The 26,914-nt window shown below is 37.9% G+C and overlaps 1 long non-coding RNA gene and 3 gene segments (V, D, J or C); 2 read left to right on the plus strand and 2 right to left on the minus strand.

The window, feature by feature from the left end:
* Positions 1-825: 825 nt before the first annotated feature.
* Positions 826-1,376, minus strand: LOC125257866. The segment is given in 2 exon segments: positions 826-1,238; positions 1,328-1,376. Coding segments are annotated over 2 exon segments (375 nt in total).
* Positions 1,377-3,619: 2,243 nt separating this feature from the next.
* On the plus strand, positions 3,620-5,143 carry LOC125258577 (the record flags this gene model as incomplete). The annotated part of the segment is given in 2 exon segments: positions 3,620-3,650; positions 4,807-5,143. Coding segments are annotated over 2 exon segments (348 nt in total), but the record flags the coding sequence as incomplete, so codon positions are not given.
* Positions 5,144-6,747: 1,604 nt separating this feature from the next.
* On the minus strand, positions 6,748-10,682 carry LOC125257878. The segment is given in 2 exon segments: positions 6,748-7,240; positions 10,648-10,682. A coding segment is annotated over 1 exon segment (297 nt).
* Positions 7,350-9,506, plus strand: LOC125257885. Its single transcript, XR_007182460.1, has 2 exons — positions 7,350-8,092; positions 9,052-9,506. It is a non-coding gene; the product is annotated as an uncharacterized LOC125257885 (long non-coding RNA).
* Positions 10,683-26,914: the final 16,232 nt, after the last annotated feature.

Here is a 26,914-nt window from a genome sequence, read left to right on the forward strand (position 1 = left end):
GAGACAGACCATTGAGCCTTAACTTGGTTGGACCGAATGAAAGATACCAACTCTCGCATTACACGATGGTTTCTAGCAATGCAACAATTTGACTTTGAAGTATGCTATCGCAAGGGCCCACAGAACTGTACAGCTGACTTCCTCTCCAGGACACCACAAGCGGTGTCCAAAGGAAGGGGGAGGAGATGTCACGAAGATACTCCGTGACCATGTGCGGACTATGGGGCACGTTCCCTCATTTCACATGTACATGCACACTTTTTACATTTACACTGACCGGGGATTTTGGGAAGAGATATGTTGGGGGCAAAATATCTGAAGTTGTGTAAATATATAGTTATTTGTGGTGGATGTATGTTGTCTGTATTATGGTATCTTCCATAGGTGGGGCCAGGATGTTAAGATGGCCACCGGAAAGGTTCAGTGAGGGGTGTGGTAAATTGGCGTGAGCGTGGTCGGAGTACCGCCACTTTTTATACTGTTTGGTGTCCTTTGTTTGTATAATTTATTATTTATTTTTGGGTAACACTGCTTATTTTTTTTTCTTTTTGCATCTTGGGATTTATTTTTTTTGTGAAATAAATTTTTTGGGCGTCAAATGGAAATTCTGTTGTCTTTGTCACCTTAACCGCAAGGTTCATCCACGACACAGATATACATTTTCCACAACATTTTTAGTCTAAAGAGGGTATGAATATGAGGAAATTTATCAGTGACACTGATGGACTTTGTCTGTTTCTCTCAGCTAATGCTTTGATTTCTGACCTCAATAATTTATAAAAAAGATTAATTTAGATGATTTTATTTCAGATGTTTGTGTGATGATGTTGTTTCAGATCCTCCTTTGAGCAGCTGCAGTATCAGTTCAGTCACTGTGACTCTGACTGACGGAGGTTTTTGTATGACTCTTTATCACTGTGTGAACCACCGAATGCTCCCAGGATAGTATAAACTCTGACAGTAATAATGTCCAGCATCTTCAGTCTGGACTCCACTGATGGTCAGAATGAAATCACTGTTAGATCCACTGCCACTGAATCTAGATGGAGTTCCTGACTGGAGGGTGTTTGCATAATAAATCAGGAGTTTAGGAGCTTCTCCAGGTTTCTGTAAGTACCAGGCTAAACAATTACCACCGAACACATTACTGCTGGTTCTACAGTTGATGTTCACAGTTTGTCCTGGTTGAGCTGCTGTCATTGAGGGACTCTGAGTGACGGTGATCTGTCCTCTACACTCTGAAACACACAACAAGAAGAAAATCAACTCAAAACTTTGACAATATACTTGAAGAAATGAATTGATATCAAACTTGTGCTCCACAAACCTTGAGCAAACGCTGTGAGAGTCCAGATGAAGATGATGATGAAGGTCATGTTGATGAAGATTGTTGTGTGTGTCAGTGATGAAGTGTTAAACTCACAGCACTATAAACACTCTCAGAGCACTGAAGCATCTGATCAATATGCAAACACACTCCAGATCATTTACCTGAAGACAGTCACTCATTAACAGACACAAAATACAAAAAGAAAAATCAGTCTTTTTCATATCATTCAATCTTCTAATAGCCAAACTGTTAAAAATGGCATCATTCAATTCTGAATACATTTACAAGACCAACTTTGTTATATTAATATATATTTTAGAACATTTTTACTGTAGTTGGAATGAAACATCACTGTTAATCCCCAAATTTACTCCTGTGTTCCTGCAGTTTCTGAACAGACATGAGGATCATCACAAACGAGTCTCTGTCAATCACTGAATCAACTGAGTTTGATTGTGAGTCACATGATAGAAACATCTTCACTTCTTTATAAAATAAATGTAAAAATATATGGTGACATGCATATGTTTTTGATGGTGGACAACAGCTGTTGGGTAATCTGGTCTTTAAATTTAAAATTAATTTTTATATCATTGTTATTTCTTCCATACATAGATATTTATATCAATTATTTTCATTATCATCTGCTGTGAAACTGAGGAATGTGTTTATATGATGCTGTTAATTTCTGCATTATGAGGGATGAAGGTAATAAATCAATAGATTATTAAACTGATCAAGCAGAACATGTTTATGATGCTGATGATGATTCAGTTTAGAAAGAAGAATGAGGATAAATTATAAATGCAGAAAATCAAAAAATGTGGTGAAGAATGGAAAAATATCCACTGAAGTGAAGATCAAAAGTGACTGAATTTCTACATAAAGAATGTTAGCAGGAGAAAAACATGTCTTCTAAAAAAAATCACAATCAAAAAGGTTAAAAACTGATGAATCTCAACAAAAGTGATGTTCAATAAGATCATATTGAGTCGTTTCTTCACTGTTGAGTGTGTGTGAAAGTGTGTGAAAGTGTGTGAGCAGCTGCAGTATCAGTTCAGTCACTGTGACTCTGACTGACGGAGGTTTTTGTACGACTCTTTATCACTGTGTGAACACATCTTTACTGTTGATTTCATGTACACTCTGACAGTAATAATGTCCAGCATCTTCAGTCTGGACTCCACTGATGGTCAGAGAGAAATCAGTCCCTCCAGATCTTCCATTCCCACTGAATCGGCTTAAACTCTCATCATAGAGATCATTTACAGCCAGTAAATAATGAGTTTAGGAGCTTCTCCATGTTTCTGCTGATACCAAGCTAAACCCCAGCCATATATCCCAGGATCAGTTTTACACTCTATTTTGGCGTTTTGTCCTTCAGAAACAGTCACAGCTTCAGGCTGAGTCACAGTGATTCCTCTGGATGCTGTCGACAACAACATTAATGTGTTTAATCAGATGAAATGAACATTAAAGACTCAAAAATGACGAGCTTTCACGTCTGTTACCTGGAATAAAAGCTGCCAGAATTCCAGATGAAGCTGCTGAAGAGATTCATGGTGTTTGTTGGGTTTGTACCGTGGTAAACAGCAGTGTGTTATAAAGTGTTTGAGTCTGAACGCTATAAACACTCGGAGCGCTGAAGCATGAGCCGATGCAAAGTGACTCTCTGAGCAAAAACCCTGCTGGAGTAAAACACACGTGAAAATGAGCACATGCAGATGAAACTGATCAGTTTTGAGGCTTTAAATGTGTTTTATTCTCATGATCCAACAGACGAGTGTTTTCACTTCTGAACACGTTTATAAATCATTTCTTTTTCATTCAGTCTCTGGTTCAGACTACAGGTTTCTGATGAATCAAATGACAGAGTTGAATCTCTAAAAGAAACAAGTATTTCACTGTGAACTCCATGAGAGGTCAAAGGTCATTCCAGAGGTCACAAGGTCATCAAAACTTATTAAAATGCTTTGAGAAATACATGATCATTTAGAAACTCACAGTTCAGATGTGTGATGATCAGTACAGAGTCTTTCTGATTATATTATTTATTCAGATTTAATAGTTTTCATGCATCAAGAGACATTTAGAGATGATGAGGCTGTTTCTGTGAAAGTCACTTCAGTCCAATAATCATTATTTAATGTTGAGAAGAGCTGCTGTTGAGTCTCATATCAGTGTGTGTGAGTGTCGTTCGTCTCTTTCTCTGCTGGAGTTTGTGTTCATTTGAGTGTGACGGAGGTTTTTGTACGACGCTTTCACTAGAATGAAGCACTGTGGTGCACTTTCGGTGGAGGAACTGAACTGGTGATCAGAAGTAAGTCTTTCTTAAATTATCTAAAAAATGTATGATATTTTAATTAAATAGTTTTATTTTATTTTTCAATTATTTGAGCAAACATTTGTTAACAAGATTATTCATTTATTAGATTTTTTTTTAATTTATTTTATAATAATTTTTTTTTTTTATTGCAATTGTCATTAATAATTATTGTCTATAATTAATGGTAAATTTAACAATTAAGGGTTTTTAAAGTCATGACACCCAAGTTTAATAATATAGACAAAATAAATATACTTGTGTAAGCGTCATCATCAGACAAAGAGAAATTTAGTTCATGAGCATTTTAAAAATAAATCATTTAAATTATTACGTTTAATGATGATTATGATTGTGTCTTAAAAAATGTATAATTTAAACTGCTGAAAATGATGATTGATTGTGAGTATCAAAATATGAAGAATATTTTAAAAAATATATAATTAATACTGAAATTATTATATAAATTTGTTTTCTAAATCATGAATAAATCAATGTATTAGTCAATTTTCATGTGGACAATTTTTTTTTTTTTTAAATAGATTGAGATTAAAATGTTCTGTAAATTCTGAAAAAATCAAATGAGTATATTTTTTCATTCATTTCATTATTTATTAAAAATGTTATGACGAATTTACATGAATTTACATGAATAATTTAACATCTTATTGCTAACATTTCGTTCATTTCATGTATTCACTGCAGTACTTTAAAATCTATTTAAATATTTCTTGATATATACATAATTTTGTCTGTAATTCTTGGTAAATTTAGCAATTAAGGGTTTTTTAAATGCATGAAACAAAAGTTTTATAATATGGACAAAATATAATTTTGTTGGCTTCATCAGACAAAAAGAAACAGTTGAAGAGCATTTTGAAAATTTGTCATTTTAGCTATTTAAAATATCAAATTTGAAACTGATGTTTAAATAGCAGAATATTTTCAAAATAAAACTGAAATTCAAAATTAATACTGAAATGATCATTTAAATTTGTTTTCTTATAACGACATCACAATATAATCATCGATTTACTTAGACAATGTTTTTAAAATAATTCTGGGGATCATTTTAAAATTTAACTTATATTTAAAGTCAAATCATCATTTCTGCAGTTGTTCATGTGTGTGTGTGTTTGTGTGTGTTGTGCAGCTGGTCCCGCAGTGAAGCCCTCCGTGTCTCTGCTGCCGCCCTCTTCTCTGCAGATCTCTGGAGACTCAGCCGCACTGCTCTGCCTGCTCAGCTCTTACTCTCCACAGGGGGCGACGGTGAGCTGGACGCTGGACGGGTCAGAGGTCACCGAGGGGGTTCAGACCAGCGCAGAGAGCGAGCGGGACGGACGCTACAGCCGCAGCAGCGTCCTGAGCCTCAGCAAAGCACGCTGGGAAGGCGCGGATCGCTTCGTCTGCAGAGTAAGACATGACGGAGCTGATCACGAGGCCTCGTTCCTCAAGAGCTCCCAGTGCTGATGTTTCTCCGGTCCAGACGAGNAATCAACTCTACTCAGATAACATATGGTCCCTCTCTATATAGAGTTAAAGTAACACTGAAGCAGAGTTAAAGTTAATGAGATAATTAAGTGATTAATTAAGTGATGATTGAGCATTAGTGATGAACACCTGCTGTTAACAAGCAGAACCACTGAAGAGAAACACAAGAACTAAAAATGACTTCCAGCCACAGCCTTAGATGAAATCAACTGAAGATAAAAGACATTAAATCTCTCAAGATCTGATTAAACAACTCCACAAACAGCACATTATCTCATTAACTTTAACTCTGCTTCAGTGATATTTTAACTCTATGTAGAGAGGGACCATATGTTCTCTGAGCAGAGTTGATTTAACTCTGGGGATTCTGCTGTGTAGATGACGTTTTTATTAATATTTATGTGCTATTCTCATTTCATTACTGTACCATTTTATTATTATTTGAATTGAGTTTGCTTCATAAATGATGAACCTTGCAACATTAAAACGTTGCTCTCATATTTTCTTCCCTATTGTTGTGATATATATCCTAGTGAAATTAATAAATGTAGGGCGGGGCTTGATTTTGTCTGTGGGGAATTGATTGGATGGTTGTGGTTTGCTATTGGTGGATCTCATGTGAGTGACAGGTTGCCCCATTCTCCTTTCAGAGAACAGATGTCGCTGCATGTAGATTACAAGGCACATGAAGTTAAAAAATAATGATTTGCAATCATAAATCTTTTATAATCAATATCATAGTATTCCATAAAAAAACATAAATTGTCCATTTTGATTTCATGGTGACTAAATGCAACAGAATCTGTGAGTTTTTGAAAACTTGCAATGGAAGTTCGGAAGGCAAGAGAGGAGCTCCAGTAATGTGTAAAAAATAGGGAGGAGGGAAAAATTCAGGAGGCTGAACGAGCTTCATGCTGGATATGGAGTAAGAGAGAGGAAGAAAGCTGGAAGCCAGGAGTAGATGGGCAGTGATTTGGCCACCACTGCCGACCCACCAACTGGAGAGTGTTGTGGTTAAGGGTCGAAATGTGCTGCCATTGCTGTTCATTCAATAAAGCTTCTGAACGCGTTACATTTGTGTCCGACTGCATCATTGATCAGTGTGTCGTTCATTCAAAGTCCTGCACTAAAGTTTCAGCTGCTTTTGATTGATTGTAATAGTTGAGAACAGCTGCATTTAGCAGGAAATGTCAAATGAAGCTCTTGGGGTTTGAACATGGTCACTGGAGACGGAGCTGCTCTATTCTGAGAGGATCACAATCACTAAACCTGCCAATGCAAATGTGATTTTCACCTCAAACTCACAGTTTCACTCTTTGATTGGTTCAACGCTCTCAACTGGAACACTTTCACTTCTGCTCATGAGAAATGAGTTATGAGTAATACATTTAGAAACAGCTTTAGATGAAGGAGCTGCTTGAAAAACATCTGCATGTTACTGATACACCATGACTTTAGTGTAGTTTAATGTACAAAAACAAAACAACATATGATGCCATTATTGTTAGTTTGATTTCATATTAATTTACACACTCTGTTTCTCTGATTCTGAGCATATTTGAGTCAAACCCGTCTGTCACAGGACAGATCACAGTCTAGAGCTGATTTCAGTCATAAGTCAGTTTTGAGCACATGTGTAGTTCCTGTGTTTGTCCTCTGTGTGTCAGTAGTGTGTGAAAGTGTGTGAAAGTGTGTGAGCAGCTGCAGTATCAGTTCAGTCACTGTGACTCTGACTGACGGAGGTTTTTGTACGACTCTTTATCACTGTGTGAACACATATTTACTGTTGATTTCATGGAAACTCTGACAGTAATAATGTCCAGCATCTTCAGTCTGGACTCCACTGATGGTCAGAGTGAAATCACTGTTAGATCCACTGCCACTGAATCTAGATGGAGTTCCTGACTGGAGGGTGTTTGTATAATAAATCAGGAGTTTAGGAGCTTCTCCAGGTTTCTGTAAGTACCAGGCTAAACAGTATATCCCCAAAAGACTGTACACATCTCTGCTGGTTTTACAGTTGATGTTCACAGTTTGTCCTGGTTGAGCTGCTGTCATTGAGGGACTCTGAGTGACGGTGATCTGTCCTCTACACTCTGAAACACACAACAAGAAGAAAATCAACTCAAAACTTTGACAATATACTTGAAGAAATGAATTGATCTCAAACTTGTGCTCCACAAACCTTGAGCAAACGCTGTGAGAGTCCAGATGAAGATGATGATGAAGGTCATGTTGATGAAGATTGTTGTGTGTGTCAGTGATGAAGTGTTAAACTCACAGCACTATAAACACTCTCAGAGCACTGAAGCATCTGATCAATATGCAAACACACTCCAGATCATTTACCTGAAGACAGCAGAAACACTGTTTTGTCATTTAGTATCTTTGCTAATAAATTTCTATTGATCATTTTCAGAAACAGACACTCCTGATTTACTTCATGTTATTTTGGGTGGATCTTCTCCCTCTAAACACTGTTTTAATGATCAGTTTCATTCAGACTTTGATGCTGAGAGCATTTAATACCTGTGCTGCAGATTTGATATCATCATGATACTGTAGAACAGGTCAAAGGTCATCCAATAGAGAATGACCATCTCAATCTGGCAAAAGATTTCATTATAAAGCCGTTAATTAGATTTGGCAGAATTTAAATCACACGTTTTGTAAATTTGATAAATGTTTTTGACTGATTATAAAATTTCCTCCATGCAATAACAAGTATTTCTTTAAAAGATGAATATTTAGTGTGTGTTTTCAGCTCAATCATGTTGATGTTGAGAAGAGCTGCTGTTGAGTCTCATATCAGTGTGTGTGAGTGTCGTTCGTCTCTTTCTCTGCTGGAGTTTGTGTTCATTTGAGTGTGACGGAGGTTTTTGTACGACGCTTTCACTAGAATGAAGCACTGTGGTACACTTTCGGTGGAGGAACTAAACTGACCATCAGTAAGTCTCTAAAATTCTCTAAAAATCTTTATATATAATTGTTTTGTTTTGTTTTTAGATTGTTCAAACAAGCATTTTGCAACAAGGTTTTAAAAATTATAAAATAGTTTGAAAAAAATTAACTGCAATATTTCATGGTGAATTTAATAGTTTCATAGTTTCTATAAATTTGTCTGCTGTTTCACAATTACATGTTCATATTCAGTGATATTTCATGATATTTATTTTTTTTTCATTGCAAGGCATATTTTATGTTGCTTTTATAATATTTATTTCTTTTTACAAAAGTAATTTCAGATATTATAATAACTAACATTGTTTGTTTTTTAATATATTGATTGTGATGTTTTCTGACATTTTCAATTATTTCTTAAAATACATAATTGTGTCCATAATTTTTGGTAAATTTAATAATTCAGAAATGTTGTAATGCATGAAACAAAAGTTTGATGATACGGACAAAATAATTCAGTTTTGTAGACGTCATCATCAGACAAAGAGAAAGATTTGAAAAATTCATAATTTGAACTTACATTTGCTGATAATTATGATTGTGAGTGTCTTAAGTTAATAATGAAATGATCATGTAAATTTGTTTTCTACATATAAATCATCAGTTTGTGGAGTTTTTAAAATCAGTTTGAGATTAAACTGAACCTTATTCAGAAAAGATGAAATGACTGTAATATTTGCTGTATATCATGTCTGCTTCAGAGAACTGATTTATATTTATTCATATATCTTATACTTCATATATTTAGTATCAGTGAATATTTTATTTGAACTGAGAATATTGAAATTTAAATGCAGGATCATTACTATGTGGTTTATGAAAGAAAGCAGTGATGTGGAATTTCTGTAAAGATGAAATGATTGTGATTTTTCCTCCATTACTGTGTGTGACATCTGACTAATTGATGATCTAAAGACGTTGGTGTTGTTTGTGTGTGTTTGTGCAGCTGGTCCCGCAGTGAAGCCCTCCGTGTCTCTGCTGCCGCCCTCTTCTCTGCAGATCTCTGGAGACTCAGCCGCACTGCTCTGCCTGCTCAGCTCTTACTCTCCACAGGGGGCGACGGTGAGCTGGACGCTGGACGGGTCAGAGGTCACCGAGGGGGTTCAGACCAGCGCAGAGAGCGAGCGGGACGGACGCTACAGCCGCAGCAGCGTCCTGAGCCTCAGCAAAGCACGCTGGGAAGGCGCGGATCGCTTCGTCTGCAGAGTAAGACATGACGGAGCTGATCACGAGGCCTCGTTCCTCAAGAGCTCCCAGTGCTGATGTTTCTCCGGTCCAGACGAGGCGTATCTGAGCGTCCGGCAGGATTCACAGCAGTCACGTGATTTACAGCTCAATACTGAAGCAGTCTTTCAATGTGCTGCCATTGCTGTTCATTCAATAAAGCTTCTGAACGCGTTACATTTGTGTCCGACTGCATCATTGATCAGTGTGTCATTCATTCAAAGTCCTGCACTAAAGTTTCAGCTGCTTTTGATTGATTGTAATAGTTGAGAACAGCTGCATTTAGCAGGAAATGTCAAATGAAGCTCTTGGGGTTTGAACATGGTCACTGGAGACGGAGCTGCTCTATTCTGAGAGGATCACAATCACTAAACCTGCCAATGCAAATGTGATTTTCAGCTCAAACTCACAGTTTCACTCTTTGATTGGTTCAACGCTCTCAACTGGAACACTTTCACTTCTGCTCATGAGAAATGAGTTATGAGTAATACATTTAGAAACAGCTTTAGATGAAGGAGCTGCTTGAAAAACATCTGCATGTTACTGATACACCATGACTTTAGTGTAGTTTAATGTACAAAAACAAAACAACATATGATGCCATTATTGTTAGTTTGATTTCATATTAATTTACACACTCTGTTTTCTCTGATTCTGAGCATATTTGAGTCAAACCCGTCTGTCACAGGACAGATCACAGTCTAATAGAGCTGATTTCAGTCATAAGTCAGTTTTGAGCACATGTGTAGTTCCTGTGTTTGTCCTCTGTGTGTCAGTAGTGTGTGAAAGTGTGTGAAAGTGTGTGAGCAGCTGCAGTATCAGTTCAGTCACTGTGACTCTGACTGACGGAGGTTTTTGTACGACTCTTTATCACTGTGTGAACACATAGTCACCCTCACAATCACCATCAGAATCTGTTCTGCAATGGAAACTCTGACAGTAATAATGTCCAGCATCTTCAGTCTGGACTCCACTGATGGTCAGAGTGAAATCACTGTTAGATCCACTGCCACTGAATCTAGATGGAGTTCCTGACTGGAGGGTGCTTGCTAAATAAACCAGGAGTTTAGGAGCTTCTCCGGGTTTCTGTAAGTACCAGGCTAAATAATGTCCCAAAGAACTATAATAATACACATCTGTGCTGGTTTTACAGTTGATGTTCACAGTTTGTCCTGGTTGAGCTGCTGTCATTGAGGGACTCTGAGTGACGGTGATCTGTCCTCTACACTCTGAAACACACAACAAGAAGAAAATCAACTCAAAACTTTGACAATATACTTGAAGAAATGAATTGATATCAAACTTGTGCTCCACAAACCTTGAGCAAACGCTGTGAGAGTCCAGATGAAGATGATGATGAAGGTCATGTTGATGAAGATTGTTGTGTGTGTCAGTGATGAAGTGTTAAACTCACAGCACTATAAACACTCTCAGAGCACTGAAGCATCTGATCAATATGCAAATGAACTCATTCTGTATTTAAATGAGGCTCTAAATGAAGGTTCAGGAGGAGCTCGTTCATTTCATCCTGTCAATCACACAATCAAATATATCAAATCATCAAGATTCTGAAATAAGTTCATACACAGCAAAATCCCCAGAGTTAAATCAACTCTACTCAGATAACATATGGTCCCTCTCTATATAGAGTTAAAGTAACACTGAAGCAGAGTTAAAGTTAATGAGATAATTAAGTGATTAATTAAGTGATGATTGAGCATTAGTGATGAACACCTGCTGTTAACAAGCAGAACCACTGAAGAGAAACACAAGAACTAAAAATGACTTCCAGCCACAGCCTTAGATGAAATCAACTGAAGATAAAAGACATTAAATCTCTCAAGATCTGATTAAACAACTCCACAAACAGCACATTATCTCATTAACTTTAACTCTGCTTCAGTGATATTTTAACTCTATGTAGAGAGGGACCATATGTTCTCTGAGCAGAGTTGATTTAACTCTGGGGATTCTGCTGTGTAGATGACGTTTTTATTAATATTTATGTGCTATTCTCATTTCATTACTGTACCATTTTATTATTATTTGAATTGAGTTTGCTTCATAAATGATGAACCTTGCAACATTAAAACGTTGCTCTCATATTTTCTTCCCTATTGTTGTGATATATATCCTAGTGAAATTAATAAATGTAGGGCGGGGCTTGATTTTGTCTGTGGGGAATTGATTGGATGGTTGTGGTTTGCTATTGGTGGATCTCATGTGAGTGACAGGTTGCCCCATTCTCCTTTCAGAGAACAGATGTCGCTGCATGTAGATTACAAGGCACATGAAGTTAAAAAATAATGATTTGCAATCATAAATCTTTTATAATCAATATCATAGTATTCCATAAAAAAACATAAATTGTCCATTTTGATTTCATGGTGACTAAATGCAACAGAATCTGTGAGTTTTTGAAAACTTGCAATGGAAGTTCGGAAGGCAAGAGAGGAGCTCCAGTAATGTGTAAAAAATAGGGAGGAGGGAAAAATTCAGGAGGCTGAACGAGCTTCATGCTGGATATGGAGTAAGAGAGAGGAAGAAAGCTGGAAGCCAGGAGTAGATGGGCAGTGATTTGGCCACCACTGCCGACCCACCAACTGGAGAGTGTTGTGGTTAAGGGTCGAAACACTCAAGGAAGGTTGGGTACCACCTGGTGACATCTGCTGCTGGCAGAAAGCTATGGTTACTAAACTGGTAACTGAAGAAAGCACCGAACATGGCATGAAATTTCCAACCTTGACTGGAGAGCAGTACTAAAACATAATACGTTTATATATATATATGTATATATTAAAAATAAATAAATAAATAAAAATAACGAGTGCAAAGCCGCTATATTGATGAATGGAATTGCATTTGTCTGAATTGTCTTAGCAAAGATGTTTTTATAAATAAACAATTACACCTGTTCCAGAAGTGGTCAAATGAGCAGCAGGAAAACTGAGAATTCATTCTTATATAAAGATATAATGAATATGAAATGTCAGTATTATGTGTTATTTTATTAAATTGTTGTTACAATTATCTTGTTTTGTTTGCTTTATGAAGGTCGCCAGCAAGATCAGAGCACAGATTTGATCTGAAATTCAGGCTGCAGGCTCCAAAGGTGGACCCTGACCCAACCTATTCACTTTTCCAAATAGTTCAGTTTGCATACAGTGGTGTGCAGTGAAGACAATGAAGGCAGATCAAAACATTGTTGAATATCAAGTGTCCCCATCTAAGCAAGCCAGAAGCAACAGCGGCAAGGAACCACAGCTCCCCCAAAAGGCCTCTCCAAGCATCAGATTCAAACACTCTAGTCGCTGGCCATCAGAGGCTTTAAAGATCTATATCCTATCTAATCCAATCGCTTCCATGTTAATGAAGCTCAGCAAACCCTTTCCAGCCAAATTCTTCAGCTTCAGCTTGTTCTCTCGCTCAATCCTACAAGCTCACCATATCCACCGCAATTCACACCATCAATCCACTAAAATAGTCTCGCTGCAGCAGCATCTGCTCACCTGATTCCGCAGGAGCCCACTCTGCTGCGAGAGCCCTCCCGGTCAGTTTCCATCTTTTCTCCTCCTTTGTCCGGCGAGGCTTACCCATCCTATGCCATGAGTGTTGATCTCCCATTGGATGCAGCGAGAGCCCTCCCGGTCAGTTTCCATCTTTTTAACTTTTTCCATCCAGTGAGGCTTACCCATCCGACACATTGAGTCTTGATCTCCCGTCGGATGCAGCGAGAGCCCTCCTGATCAGTTTCCATCTTTTCTCATTCTTTGTCCGGCGAGGCTTACCCGTCCGATGCCACGAGTATTGATCTCCTGTCAGATGCAGCGAGAGCCCTCCCGGTCAGTTTCCATCTTTTTAAATTTTTTCCGTCCAGTGAGGCTTACCCATCCGACAGAGTGAGTCTTGATCTCCCTGTCAGCTTCCATCTTGCTATCCTTCTCTGTCCGGCGAGGCTTACCCGTCTGATGCCACAAGCATTGCTTTCCTGGAGCCTTGGTCTCCCATCTGATGCCGCGAGAGCCTCCCAGTCAGTGCTTCTTTCCTCGTCCGGCGAGGCTTACCCGTCCGAGGCCTTGAGCATTGGTCTCCTGGAGCCTTGGTCTCCCGTCGGATGCCGCGAGAGTCGCCCGGTCGAGCCTCTGCTCTTTACTTTACCCCTGTGTGCTAGTGAGGTTTACCCATCCGATGCCATGAGCATTAGTCTCCTGGAGCCTTGGTCTCCCATCGGATGCTGCGAGAGCTCTCCTGGCCAGGCATTCCAATTTCTTTCATCCCGCCATCAGCCAATGGAACCCACTCACCTGTTGCCGGGGGCCGCTCCCGGCAGAAGCTGAGTGGGCCCCTTTTGGCTGGTCATTCCTAAACCATGTTGCCCCTTGTCTTTCGGTTGGTAGGGCTCACCCGTTTGACACTGAGCATTGGTCTCCTGTCGGACGTAACCAGAGCCCTCCCGATCAGCCGCTCCAAATCACGTGCTCCCCGTCAATTGGTCGGGAGGGCCCGTCTACCTGGCGATGCACGATCCCATCAGAGGCAGCCCTCTCCCTGGACAGCATGCCAAATACGCATAACTTTACTCTATTTAATTATATGGATATGTGAACTCGTGAAACGAGATAAATGTCAGACCGGGTCTCATCTTACTGGATGTTGAATGAAAATGTAATATGATGTTCCTGAAACATTCTTTCAATCATTCAAACACCTTCTGAACAAGCACTGAAAGAAAGAGAAATAAAAACACAAACTACAACTTTCTTCAGCAACAGCCTTAGATGAAAAAAAAAACAAAAAAAACAATGCTGTTTGTGAAATTGTTTAATCAGATCTTCAGAGATTTGATGTGTTTTTTTATCTTCAATTGATTTCATCTAAGGCTGTGGCTGAAGAAAGTTTGTGTTCTTATTTCTCTTTCTTTGAGTGTTTGTTCACAGCAGGTGTTTGAACGATTGAAAGAATGTTAAATTGTTAATCAAAATTAAGTTTAAAGAACATTTGAGGAACATCATACCTTTTAAAACAAGTTCCTCTAACATCAAGAAAACTGGACATGTTTTACATTCCCAGAACCAACACTGAATATTTGGAGAACGTTCTTATAACAAAAATCTGTTAGTTCGGGAGACTCTCTCTATGCAAACGCTTCAGGAGTGACAGGTTTATGTTAGTATAATGTGCTGTTTTCGTTGAGACTTTAAACATTTCACTAATTCATATGATAATATGATCATATTTTGATTTAAAGCAACATCAGACAAGTTGTTTCCCCCCTGAATATCAGACCAGAAATGGAGTATTTACTGCAGACATTCTCTTCAGTTTTGTGTTTAGACATTCAGAATCCTCATTGCCAATTTTGTCTTGTGCAGATGAAATTAGACAAGGAAAATGTGATGACGTAAGATACTGATTTTAATAGTCTCATACAACAGCACAACCATATCCCTTATGAAAATAAACCATAGTTTTATTACAGTAAAAGTGTAGTAAAGTCCAATAAAAGCTTTAATTGACACCAGACCCAGAAAACGATAGGATTTAGTGGGGATCTATGACGTCAAAGGGCAGCAAGCACCGCCTCTGCAGAAGAAGATCAACGCCTACTTCATCACTGCCTGTTTAGCCCCGCCCACCGATTTGCGCATGACATGCAATAAGCAGACTAAGTAACATAGGTCTACGTGGAGCTAAACCAGATCGAGCTTCCAAACAATAAACATGCCGTTGAGGATTACAAAATATTGTGCAGTGCCTGGACTCGACAGTAATGCAACAACATGTCAGAAACTGTGTTCATTCTAATGCCTGATCTGATATTAATGATTCATGTACAGTCAGATGATCTTTGTCTGTGTGTCAGTAAATCAAACCAGTGACTAAATGTCAACCTGCATTGTTTCTCTTAGTAAGATGAAAATAATCTGTTATTTAACGGCGATTAAATTATATAAAGAAAGCAATCAATGAAAGCTCCCTTTGCAATCGTAGGAGCAGCACGAGTTTATCAGTGACTGACACACAAAACTCCCGTTTAATTCAATGAATCTCTTAGTTATATTGCATTTGCACTGTTAGTGAAGATGAAAGCATTTGTTAGTGTACAGATTACTGCTTTCATGCGCTCAACATTTTCTGTGATCGGCTACAATGTTCATCTCTGCAACCTTTCATGCCACGATCTTAATATAATGCCATAGATCTAAATGTAATGCAACACTTTTCACGATTAGTTAACCTTGAGAGCTGTAATAGTAAAAACACGTTAAATGGAAAGATGTTAGCCAATCACAGCAGTGGGCATTTACACTGAACACTTTACAGTCTCATAGCAGACATGCCCCTTAAAACGGAGCGTTCAAACCAGAGGGCTAAAATCAGGGTAGGAAAAATGCCTTTTATTTATAAATTATGACAATTTTGGATGCAAAAAGCATACTAACATTATAAGTGCGCCGCAGGTGTGAGACCTTGGGTCATTTATTAGCTCAATTTAATTGTTACAGGGAATAAGAATTGAATCAACTGTAAATGATTCACTGTAAATTATTCAGAATTAATATTTAACACTTCATCAATTATTCGTCCAGCGAAAATTGAGGTTAGAGTATTTTACCAATTCTGGATAAAATATTATTCTGCGGCCAACAGTAACAATATTTTATTATGATTATTGTTATTATTGTAATTATTATATTATAAGCAAGAGGTAACTTGATCTTTTACGTTTAAGGCAGTAATTTGACACACAGCACAAGAAACTCGTATATGTGAAAATCAAAACAAGATTTATTGACTACTTCTAATGATTACAGGAAACTAAGGCTAAACACACACACACACACACACACATACATACATGCACACACATTCGCGGAGTTGATGAGTTATGAAAAGTCCCAAGTTCAGTGCTAACTTAACTCATAACCTGAGGAAAATCACAAAAGCAGAGCTTTGGCTTGATTCTTTAGGTTTAAAGGAGTTTCACCAGTTTCCAGCAAGAGAGAGAGAAGTTTGCCTGTACCTGCGTTTGCTGTGACAGCTGAGGTAATCGGGTTGTTCCGTGACTCGTGTACAGCGGAATCCCGTTCTGGATTGGCTGTCTTTCAGGTGACGTCTTCTCGGGAAAGCCCTGTGGGTTGCGCGGAAGCTTTGAAGGATGCTGTTGGCTGGTGCAACGCGCTGTTCTGAGCGTCTGGCTTGAGCGGCTCTCTTCTTGGGAGACTTTGGTCAGATATTTCACAGAGGGTTGCGGAGTCTGGATGTGACGGCTGTCGAATGATCAGCGGCGCAGCTCGTGGTTGAAATCGGGTGTTAGATGGAAAATCAGCCCCGGTCAATCAGTTATCAATGACCCATGCGACTTTTCCGCCGTGGTCAAAGTAGCGGTGTTTCGGCTACCGGCTTCTGACCGATTTCGAGCGATTTCTGACCGACTTCTGACTTCCAGCTTCTGACCTCTAGCTTGTTCGGACAGCATAGTTTTAAAGGAGCAATTTTGGCTCCATCCTTCAGATGCGATCCTCCAATGAGACGTTGCTACGGAGATTAGACACGCCTCGTCTATTGTCTATTGATGACATCGCGTGATATCTGCAGAACATTCTCCTGTTTTATTAACAACTTTATAAAGTTTCTTAATATTTTCCTGATACTGAATTTCAATGTTTCATTCACACAGAATTACACAGAATTATAAATTCTGCATTTAGAACTCAAACATGACACACTTCTTACACACATATTACTAGACTGACCTAATTAAAACAATGATTACAATAATGCATTTGAAGAAAACCCACATATTGAATACATTGAATAGACATGTTAGTAATTACATCATGGCATGTATTATTCTGTATATAGTTAATACTTTAAGTAATCGCCAATTGTCCCTTTTGAGATTCAAGATTGAGTCCTTAAGCATAATTTAAACTTTGACCGGAGTCACGAGTGACCGGGTCAGGATGGATTGCTCAATACAAGGGAGGTATTGATAGGACAGATTCGTCTTTAAATCCGTTGATGGGTGTTTTCCTGTTCCGTCCGATAATACAAGAGGGTTTTGTGAGAGAATCAATAGATTTAATGTGATCAGATCCACGTGATGGGTTCTGATTAGTTTATTGCTGATGAGCTAAGAAGTCCTTTAGACAGAGTCCTTTGTTAAAAGAAGTCACGTCATCACTTCTGTTACGGCTAGGTGTTTCCTGTCAGGAAATGGATCTTTTGGACCAAATGAAGCTTTGTTCAATCATGTTGTTCATTGATAAAGTCATTGGTAAGTTCTGTCGAGCGATGCCCTACACAGGAAATATTATAAAACAATAAACCAACGCAGTTCATGACCCCTTTAAAGTGCTCTATTTTCATGCACTAATTTTGTACTTAATATACTAAAAATTCTTCTTTAGTACTTCTTAAGATAATCTTAAGAACATCTAAGGGTACTCAACTGTGATATTTTGAGACAGCATGTATAAACAATACACAATATAAACTAAAATGTGCTTTTAACATACTATCTCTGTATTAAAAAATGTATTTAGTTGAAGACTTGTAGTACACTTGAACCCATAGTGTATCCTTTTCTGTGTACTTTATGTTTCAGGTCTTTCATTGGATCAGGGCTTTAGCTCATATTTCATAAATAAACTTCACTCAGTGGAGCATGAAAACACCTGCAGATACATGATGAAACGAGAACATGTGGCCAAATTATGAACCTCACAGATATAGTGTTAGATTGATTTAATAAGATAAAATTATAGTTTAAAGTTTTTAGTATGTGAAAAACTTAATGAATGCTATATATTTAATATCCATGAAAATGTTCACTGTTGAGTGTGTGTGAAAGTGTGTGAAAGTGTGTGAGCAGCTGCAGTATCAGTTCAGTCACTGTGACTCTGACTGACGGAGGTTTTTGTACGACTCTTTATCACTGTGTGAACACATCACCACTGTGGCGACTCTGACAGTAATAATGTCCAGCATCTTCAGTCTGGACTCCACTGATGGTCAGAGTGAAATCACTGTTAGATCCACTGCCACTGAATCTAGATGGAGTTCCTGACTGGAGTTTTTTTACATAATAAATCAGGCGGTTTGTGTAATAAATCACGAGTTTAGGAGCTTCTCCAGGTTTCTGTAAGTACCAGGCTAACACCTGTCATCTCCATCACTCCATTTGTACACATTACTGCTGGTTTTACAGTTGATGTTCACAGTTTGTCCTGGTTTGAGCTGCTGTCATTGAGGGACTCTGAGTGACGGTGATCTGTCCTCTACAGCTCTGAAATCACGAATACAACATTAGTCTGTAAAGTATATATTATTTGACATATTTTTCAAGATACTGTTAGGACAATATAACTTGAAGAAATGATATTAGATATCAATACTTGTGCTCCACAAACCTTGTAGTATAAACGCAGTGTAAGAGAGTCCAGATGAAGATGATGATGAAGGTCATGTTGATGAAGATTGTTGTGTGTGTCAGTGATGAAGTGTTAAACTCACAGCACTATAAACACTCTCAGAGCACTGAAGCATCTGATCAATATGCAAATTGAACTCATTCTGTATTTAAATGAGGCTCTAAATGAAGGTTCAGGAGGAGCTCGTTCATCTCATCCTGTCACTCACAACATCAAATATAAGTGTGAACTTTAAAAATTTAGCTGAATATTAACAAATAATGATGTGCATTGATAAATCATTTATAATAAATACTGCAACATTCCATAAAAATATTAATTGTCCATTGTGATTTCTCAGTGACTTTAAACACAGAGAGGTGAATGATGTATTTTCTCCTGGACGTCAACACACTCAAAGCTTCTTAGTTTATCAGTATTTTCCATGAGATTTCTTTGATCCCACATGGAAGTCTCTTTGTTTTTGTGTTGAGGAACTGGTTTGGTCCTTAGGTTGATTTTTACCATCAATCACTCTTGCTCCCGAGGCGAGTCGTATGCAAATGATTTTTTCCATGTGACGTCACACGCCACCTCTGTTCCAAACGAAGGTTTTTTACAGCTTGATTATATAAATAAGTTTTATTACCGATAATGAGGACGTTTTAAGTTATGGAACTTGCAGGATGTAATAATGATACAAAGACCTTTTATATGCCAGAAGACCAAGAATAATTTCTCATGTCATGACCCCTTTAAACAGTAAGTGTAAAATATCATATTCTTCTGCGATGTCAGATGTTACTGAGCTGGCTGAGACAAAATCGTGGAGAGAGTTGGTACATCAAGATGGCACAGCGGACGACTGCTTCTGTTTTGAGCTCTGCAGTATTTTCACTGTTTTTGTTTGTCCTGTTTTCTCCTTCTTTACTGCAGAACAGCCCATTGTGTCTATATAAAATGACAGAAACCATCTTTGGAAAAAATGTATTTGAAGTGTAATTTAATTGTTTAGTTTGTCTCACGTCTCATTTGATTACATGGAGAGGGTGGGGTTTATGATCTATACTGCATCCAGCCACCTGGGGGCGATCGAGACGCTTTCAGGACTTGCGTGGCACATTTGGGTGGAGTAATGTAGGCAATATAGGGCGATTTCGAACAGAGAACAGGTTCTTCTCAGAGTCTTGAAGGAATATTTAAAGCTGCAGTCCACCATTTTTCCTCTTTGTCTCCATCTCTTGTTTGAAACCTGCGATTGCAGTCATATGTGGAATAGTTATCATTACGTGCGATGTGGATCGGCACGGTTTGTCAGCACAGATGAATCTAATGCTTGCTGTCCATCACCGGTGTGGATACTGTACTTCAGCCATCAAAATTATAAGTTTAATTATTTCAGCTGCTGTGAGAACAGGCTATAAATGATCTGCTACCAGCAGCATCCTCACATGATAAAACCAACTAGCCTGGACTCCTCCTTTCTGTTTACGGATGTGACGTAATGACGCAAAGACAAACTGCTGCATGCTCAAATTTCCAACGGAAATCCACCAGGTCACTAGACTGGATTTGATTTCGCCCGGCAACTCAGTTTGGAAACCCGTACATTCGTTTCTGCTGCATCTGTTACACTTTTGCGGGAACCAATTGATTGATTGATTGATTGAATACTTTATTGAACAACAACAATCAATACGAAGTGTTCAAAAGGATAAAAACACAAAAAGCCCATAGGCTTATTTCCATTGTGGTCCTTAAGATGGAAGATGAGTAACAGTACATATACTAACAACATTGACGACAATGAAGAAAGGGAGCATAAAAAATACAAAAAAATAAACCAAAAACACAATATAAAAACACAATTCCCAAAAGACAAGCAGAAACACAGGTAGTCAAAACAATATTCCTACTACCTCAAGGGTTTCTATTTCCTTACTTTTTTCTCTCTTTTTTTTCTCTTTATAAGTTTAATAACCAATTTTTTATTGAAGATTTAAAATGATAATAGGAAGAGCGCAACAGTTTAAGGTTTAAAGGTAAACCATTCCACAAGACAGCTGCAGAGTATAGGAAAGAGTACTTTCCCACACAGCTCTTAAAGCGGCAGGGCCTGTAATCTGTGGAACTCCCCCTGGTGCAATAATTGTGCGTATCACTAATTTTTGAAAAGTAATCGCATAAATACTTGGGTGCCAGATTATTTCTTATCTTATAAACTAAACACAGTTTAAGTTGAGAAACCCTCTCCTCCACTCTGAGCCACCCAAGACTTGAGAAATGGTCAGGAAGAAGATGAGTTCTGGGGTGTAATTTAAGGATCACTCTGATTAGTTTATTTTGACAGATCTGTAGCTTGTCTTTAAGACCTTTAGTAGTGCCCGTGTACCAAGATGTACAGGCATAGTCAAGATGACATTGAACAAGCGCATCAGCCAGGATTTTTAATGTTTTACTATCTAAAAGGCTAGATATTCTTGCCAGGAACTTAGTCCTTTGGCTTACCTTTAAGATAATTTTTCGAGCCATAAGCTCCCCTGACAGTTTGTTATCTAATATATACAGCCCAAGTAAGTAACTGCTTCCTTGGCTGTAATTTCAACAATACCTACGACTACCCTAAAACCCATAGCCTTTTTCAGTTTATCTCTGGACCCAAAAAGAATTGATTCTGTTTTGCCAAGGTGGATAGACAACTAGTTGTCTGTTAGCCAAACACTGAGGTTAAGGAGTTCTGAGCTAAGCAACCTTTCAACCTCTGATTTGTCTTTATGAGAGACTAGAATATCTGAGTCATCTGCAAATAAAAACAAATTACAGTTCATAGCTGACGACATATCATTGACATATAATAGAAAAAAAAAGAGGTCCCAAAATACTCCCCTGGGGAACTCCGCAAGTAAATTTAATTGGTGAGGACAAGGACCCTTCTACATCTACCACCTGTTCTCTGCCCACCAGGTATGACCTCACCCACTGAAGAGATGCAGGAGAAAATCCTAGGGCTTTTAGTTTGTTCAAAAGGACATCATACTGAACCGTATCAAAGGCCTTTTGAAGGTCTATTAATACCATGCCACAATAATTTCCCTTTTCTACCTCTTTCCTAATAAAGTCTGTAAGATAAAGCAGACAGGTATCAGTGGAATGGGCCTTTCTAAAACCTGATTGGAAGTCAAATAAAAGGTTATGTTCTGCTAAATAACTGATAAATGATCCTTTCCACAATTTTTGATATTGAACATAAGATAGATACAGGGCGAACATTTCCAGGATGAGATTTGGGCCCCTTTTTATATAAAGGTATCTCTCTTGCCACCTTAAAATTACTGGGGAAATGATTTTTTTCAATAGATAAATTAATAAGATAAGTTTTTCAGCAGCATCCTTAAGAAATCTGGCAGGGATGTTATCAAACCCAGTAGCCTTGGAAAGATTTAGGCCTTTGAGTTTTTTTAGTACCTGCTCCTCTGTTACTTGTTTGAAATAAAAAGTGTTTGGCTGAACTCCCTTATCTTCATAAAACTTATGCACCCTCTGTGGATCACTAAAAACACCTGACGCAGATGGAAGCTTCTGCACCAAATTACTTGCAATTTTTGTGAAGAAACTATTAAAAGTATCTGCCACCACTTTTTTATCATACCTTCATACTTTTCTATTTATCATACCATATGGACCCATTTATATCTAGGCCTATTTTACCTTGTTTTTGCTTAGGGTTCTGTTTTATCCCCAAAGGTCTAAGAGTTGACCATAATTTCTTGGGATCCTTTTTATGCTTCTCAATTTTAGACATAAAAAAATCCTTTTTCGTCTCATCCACCATTCGCTGAAACTTATTTCGAAGAACTTTATATTCTTTAAAAAGATCAGGCAGTTTGGTTCTTTTAAACTCATTTATGATTTTATCCCTCAAGTAAATGGTGTCCAAAATATCATTATTTATCCAAGGCTGTGATCTTTGTTTAATCCTGGTCTCTTTTAATGGGGCTATCTTGTCAAGTATTTTCAAGAAAATAGATTGAAAACAATCCCATGCTGTATCAACATCACATATGTTGGTAATTTCCATCCAGTTGATATTATTAAGTATGTCCTGAAAATTATTAACATTATACCCTTTTAAACTTCTGCTCTTCACAGATTTGTGACAATCACAGACTGGCTTATCCACCTTGCTCGCTATTGGTGGGTACAGAGCTCTTTCTGTGGCTCTGGGCGGGTTTAACACGATGACGTCTCTTGCACGACCGTCAGTCCAATTCCTTTTAACCTCTCAACGATGCTAAATGACTTCTTTAGTTTAGCAAACAAATCACTCGACTGGGTGTAAATAGCACTCACTTTCATGTTTTTTTTGCATAACCTGCAAAAGTCGCTCAATGCCATTGCTGCTTCTGCAAACCGCTGATCAATGCTACAAACCAATACAAACTAAACCTGTCTGGAGTTTTCGCATCGCTCTGCAAAAGTACGTCACCCGGATCGTTGATCTGATTGGTTGAAGGACTATCCAATTGCGTGACTAATGCTCGTTGATCACGCCTCTTGTGCAGTAGGAAATACATAGCAAACTCCCCAGACCAATATTCAATTTTAAATTGAGCTTGATCTGGTGACAGCCAGACAACCAGGTCACTCTTATTATAAAACATTATTACAAGCTTACCGCTGTGAATCGAGCTAAGATAATGAGATAGTTTTGAACACTGGCCGGTTATGTACTTGCTAATAAATTGATTTTGGATCATTTTAACCAAAAAAGTTACGGACTTTAACCTAAAAATATGTTACTCTCCCTCATTTGCATGTTTAAAACCTGTATGATTTTCATTTCTACTGCATCATTTTGAAAAAATGTCTTCATTTTTGTTTGAGCATGTGTGTTGTGAATATGTGGTGCACATGAGACCAATGACCAACAGGGGGCAGCAAAAACCATCCATCAGGAACAGAAGATAGAAGTTTGTAAATGTAAAACAAAGCCCATGTTAGCCAGCACTAAATATTTCATTGGTTAGAATTTGCTTTATGTGAATGAATGAGTGAAAATATGATTTTTATGATGACAGATGACCGGAAAAGTCATGGAAATTCATTGATCAAAATATGAGGAGAACCTACTGAATACTATGAAGTATAAACCAGAAACTAATCTATGAGTCCATCAGGTCCATTTTGTCTGGTTTCAGATGTGTTTGGTCTGCTGACTTGACTTGATGAAAGTTTATGAGACAGAAACATTTGTAGAAGATTTTAGATCTGTGTGTTTGAAAACCTTCTGCTGTTGAGTGTGTGTGAAAGTGTGTGAAAGTGTGTGAGCAGCTGCAGTATCAGTTCAGTCACTGTGACTCTGACTGACAGAGGTTTTTGTACGACTCTTTATCACTGTGTGAACACACAGCCACTAGGACAGTGTACACCCAGACAGTAATAATGTCCAGCATCTTCAGTCTGGACTCCACTGATGGTCAGAGTGAAATCACTGTTAGATCCACTGCCACTGAATCTAGATGGAGTTCCTGACTGGAGGCGGTTTGTATAATAAATCAGGAGTTTAGGAGCTTCTCCAGGTTTCTGTAAGTACCAGGCTAAATAATGTCCATCAGAACTATAATAAAACACATTACTGCTGGTTTTACAGTTGATGTTCACAGTTTGTCCTGGTTGAGCTGCTGTCATTGAGGGACTCTGAGTGACGGTGATCTGTCCTCTACACTCTGAAACACACAACAAGAAGAAAATCAACTCAAAACTTTGACAATATACTTGAAGAAATGAATTGATATCAAACTTGTGCTCCACAAACCTTGAGCAAACGCTGTGAGAGTCCAGATGAAGATGATGATGAAGGTCATGTTGATGAAGATTGTTGTGTGTGTCAGTGATGAAGTGTTAAACTCACAGCACTATAAACACTCTCAGAGCACTGAAGCATCTGATCAATATGCAAATGAACTCATTCTGTATTTAAATGAGGCTCTAAATGAAGGTTCAGGAGGAGCTCGTTCATCTCATCCTGTCAATCACAACATCAAATATGAATCATGTAATCATCAATATACTGTGAACTTTAAAAATGTAGCATAAAATTTAGAATAATTCAAACCCCATGTTAAAAAACACTGTGAGAAAATGAAATGTAGATGAAACTTATCATAATCTAATCAAAATCACATGAGCAAAAGTGCTTTAGTGATCATCAGCTCGACTGTAATTCGGCTGCAGGTACGAGACCGCAGGTGATCACAGCTGAACTGATGACAGAAACCCTTCAACAGTTTTATTCATGTTATCTTGCACTACATCACTGTGCCACTAGAGGGCGGTGTGAACAGACAGACACACTGATGAACAGGAAATTTATTCGATGACTTATATATATTATAGCACTATATACAATTGCGCCACCCAAAGTGACAAACAGGTACTGTAGTCCTGGCCTAAAGTCATTGGTTGAGCCAAAGGATACATACAGGCTGCCTAATATAGTGCAACTTGACAAATATGTTTTCAATAGTATAGTACAAAATGAATATTAATATAAAAATGAATGATCTGTAAGTATTTTGGAAATAATTAATTATATTGGGCTTTATTAAACTTTATGAAACTATAATGAATTTAGGCCTATATGCATTTTTTATACTACAAGTCAAGAACCATTTACACAGACTTTCATAAAGAGATCTGAAAGGATTTGTTGTCCTGTGGCTCCCTCTGGTGGACAGCATTAGTATTATGATCTTCATCTCTGAATCCCATTCATATAAATGACTGATTTGAAAAAAGTTTCTGAAACTCGGCATGTTTACTCAGAAAGTCTTGTTGTCCATGTGTATGAAGTTCTGTGAATTTTGGATTCAAACATTCAAACTGATGGAAACTGATAGAAAAATAAATTTCTTCTCCTGTGGTTCCCTCTAGTGGACAACATTAGTACAACATGTTGTAGTCCGTCAGCCATTTTGAGTTGCTAAAAACTTTTTTTTCCATCTCCTAAACCACTTGACTGATTCACACGAAATTTTGCATGTCATCTATAGACACTAATGACAAAAGTTATCAAAAGGATTTTAATTAGTCAAAGCGTTTAGAAGATAGTTCATTTAGCCATGGCTCAATACACTTATAAAACTATATCTTCTCAACAATCTGATGAATCCAAATTCTGTTGATCACTTCTTTGATGTCTTCAAGGTATCTAGATGATACAGATAAATTTGGGGTTAAATAGACAAATGGTCTAGGATGAACCCTTCAGTGTTTGGATCTCTGATAATCTCACCTGTGCTCGATATTCTCAGTCGTCTGAAGCTCTAAAATGATGTTATTGACTTCAAATCTTCTCATCTGCTGCAGCCCTCATATTTGTGAATGAACTTATTCAGTGTTTCTAGCACAAATCACTGTGACTCTGACTGACGGAGGTTTTTGACTCTTTATCACTGAACCAGGATAGAGGTTGATGATCCCAACTCTGATAGACGTCAGGACTGCTTTTACAGGACATGGTGAATGTGTTTCCTAGATGAACAGATTTCACTGCAGGCGTCTGAGTCGCTTCACCAACTGATTTATGATTATTTATAATGTTTCCTGAGGTGCACTTCTAATGTTAATATGATTTTTACATCAAATAATTGTCATAATTTAGAAATAAATGGCTATTTCCACTCTGATTTTAGCGCTCTGATTGTTTATGGAAACTTCTCGAATACTATCACTACATTTTTACTATTACAGCTGTCTAAATGAACGAATGGTGAAAAGTGTTGATTATTGCCTTATATTTAGATCTGTTCATCACAGGGAAGGTTGCAGTGATGAGAAACTGAGCAGATGACAGACAGTCTGTTGATGGTGTGAATGCAGTGATCTCGTCATTACAACTAAATTTCTGCACTCCAGAAATGCTTTCACCATAACTAACAATGCAAACACGATGTAAATCCAGTCAGAGATTGATTGTGTAGTGTAAGAGCGTCACTGATTATAACAGGAGTTTTGGGAAGTGTCCAGATAAACTCTCGCTGTGTGATCGACAGCTTCAGTTCCTCAGATCTTTACTGTATAACTAAGATTAGGAAGAAAAAATAATAAAAGAACATGATCAAAAATATCAATGACTTTAAAATATTGAGTGAGTGGAAATGAGGATAA

Source organism: Megalobrama amblycephala, linkage group LG22 (genome assembly GCF_018812025.1).
Source record: "Megalobrama amblycephala isolate DHTTF-2021 linkage group LG22, ASM1881202v1, whole genome shotgun sequence".
In the NCBI taxonomy this organism is placed as follows: Eukaryota; Metazoa; Chordata; class Actinopteri; order Cypriniformes; family Xenocyprididae; genus Megalobrama; species Megalobrama amblycephala.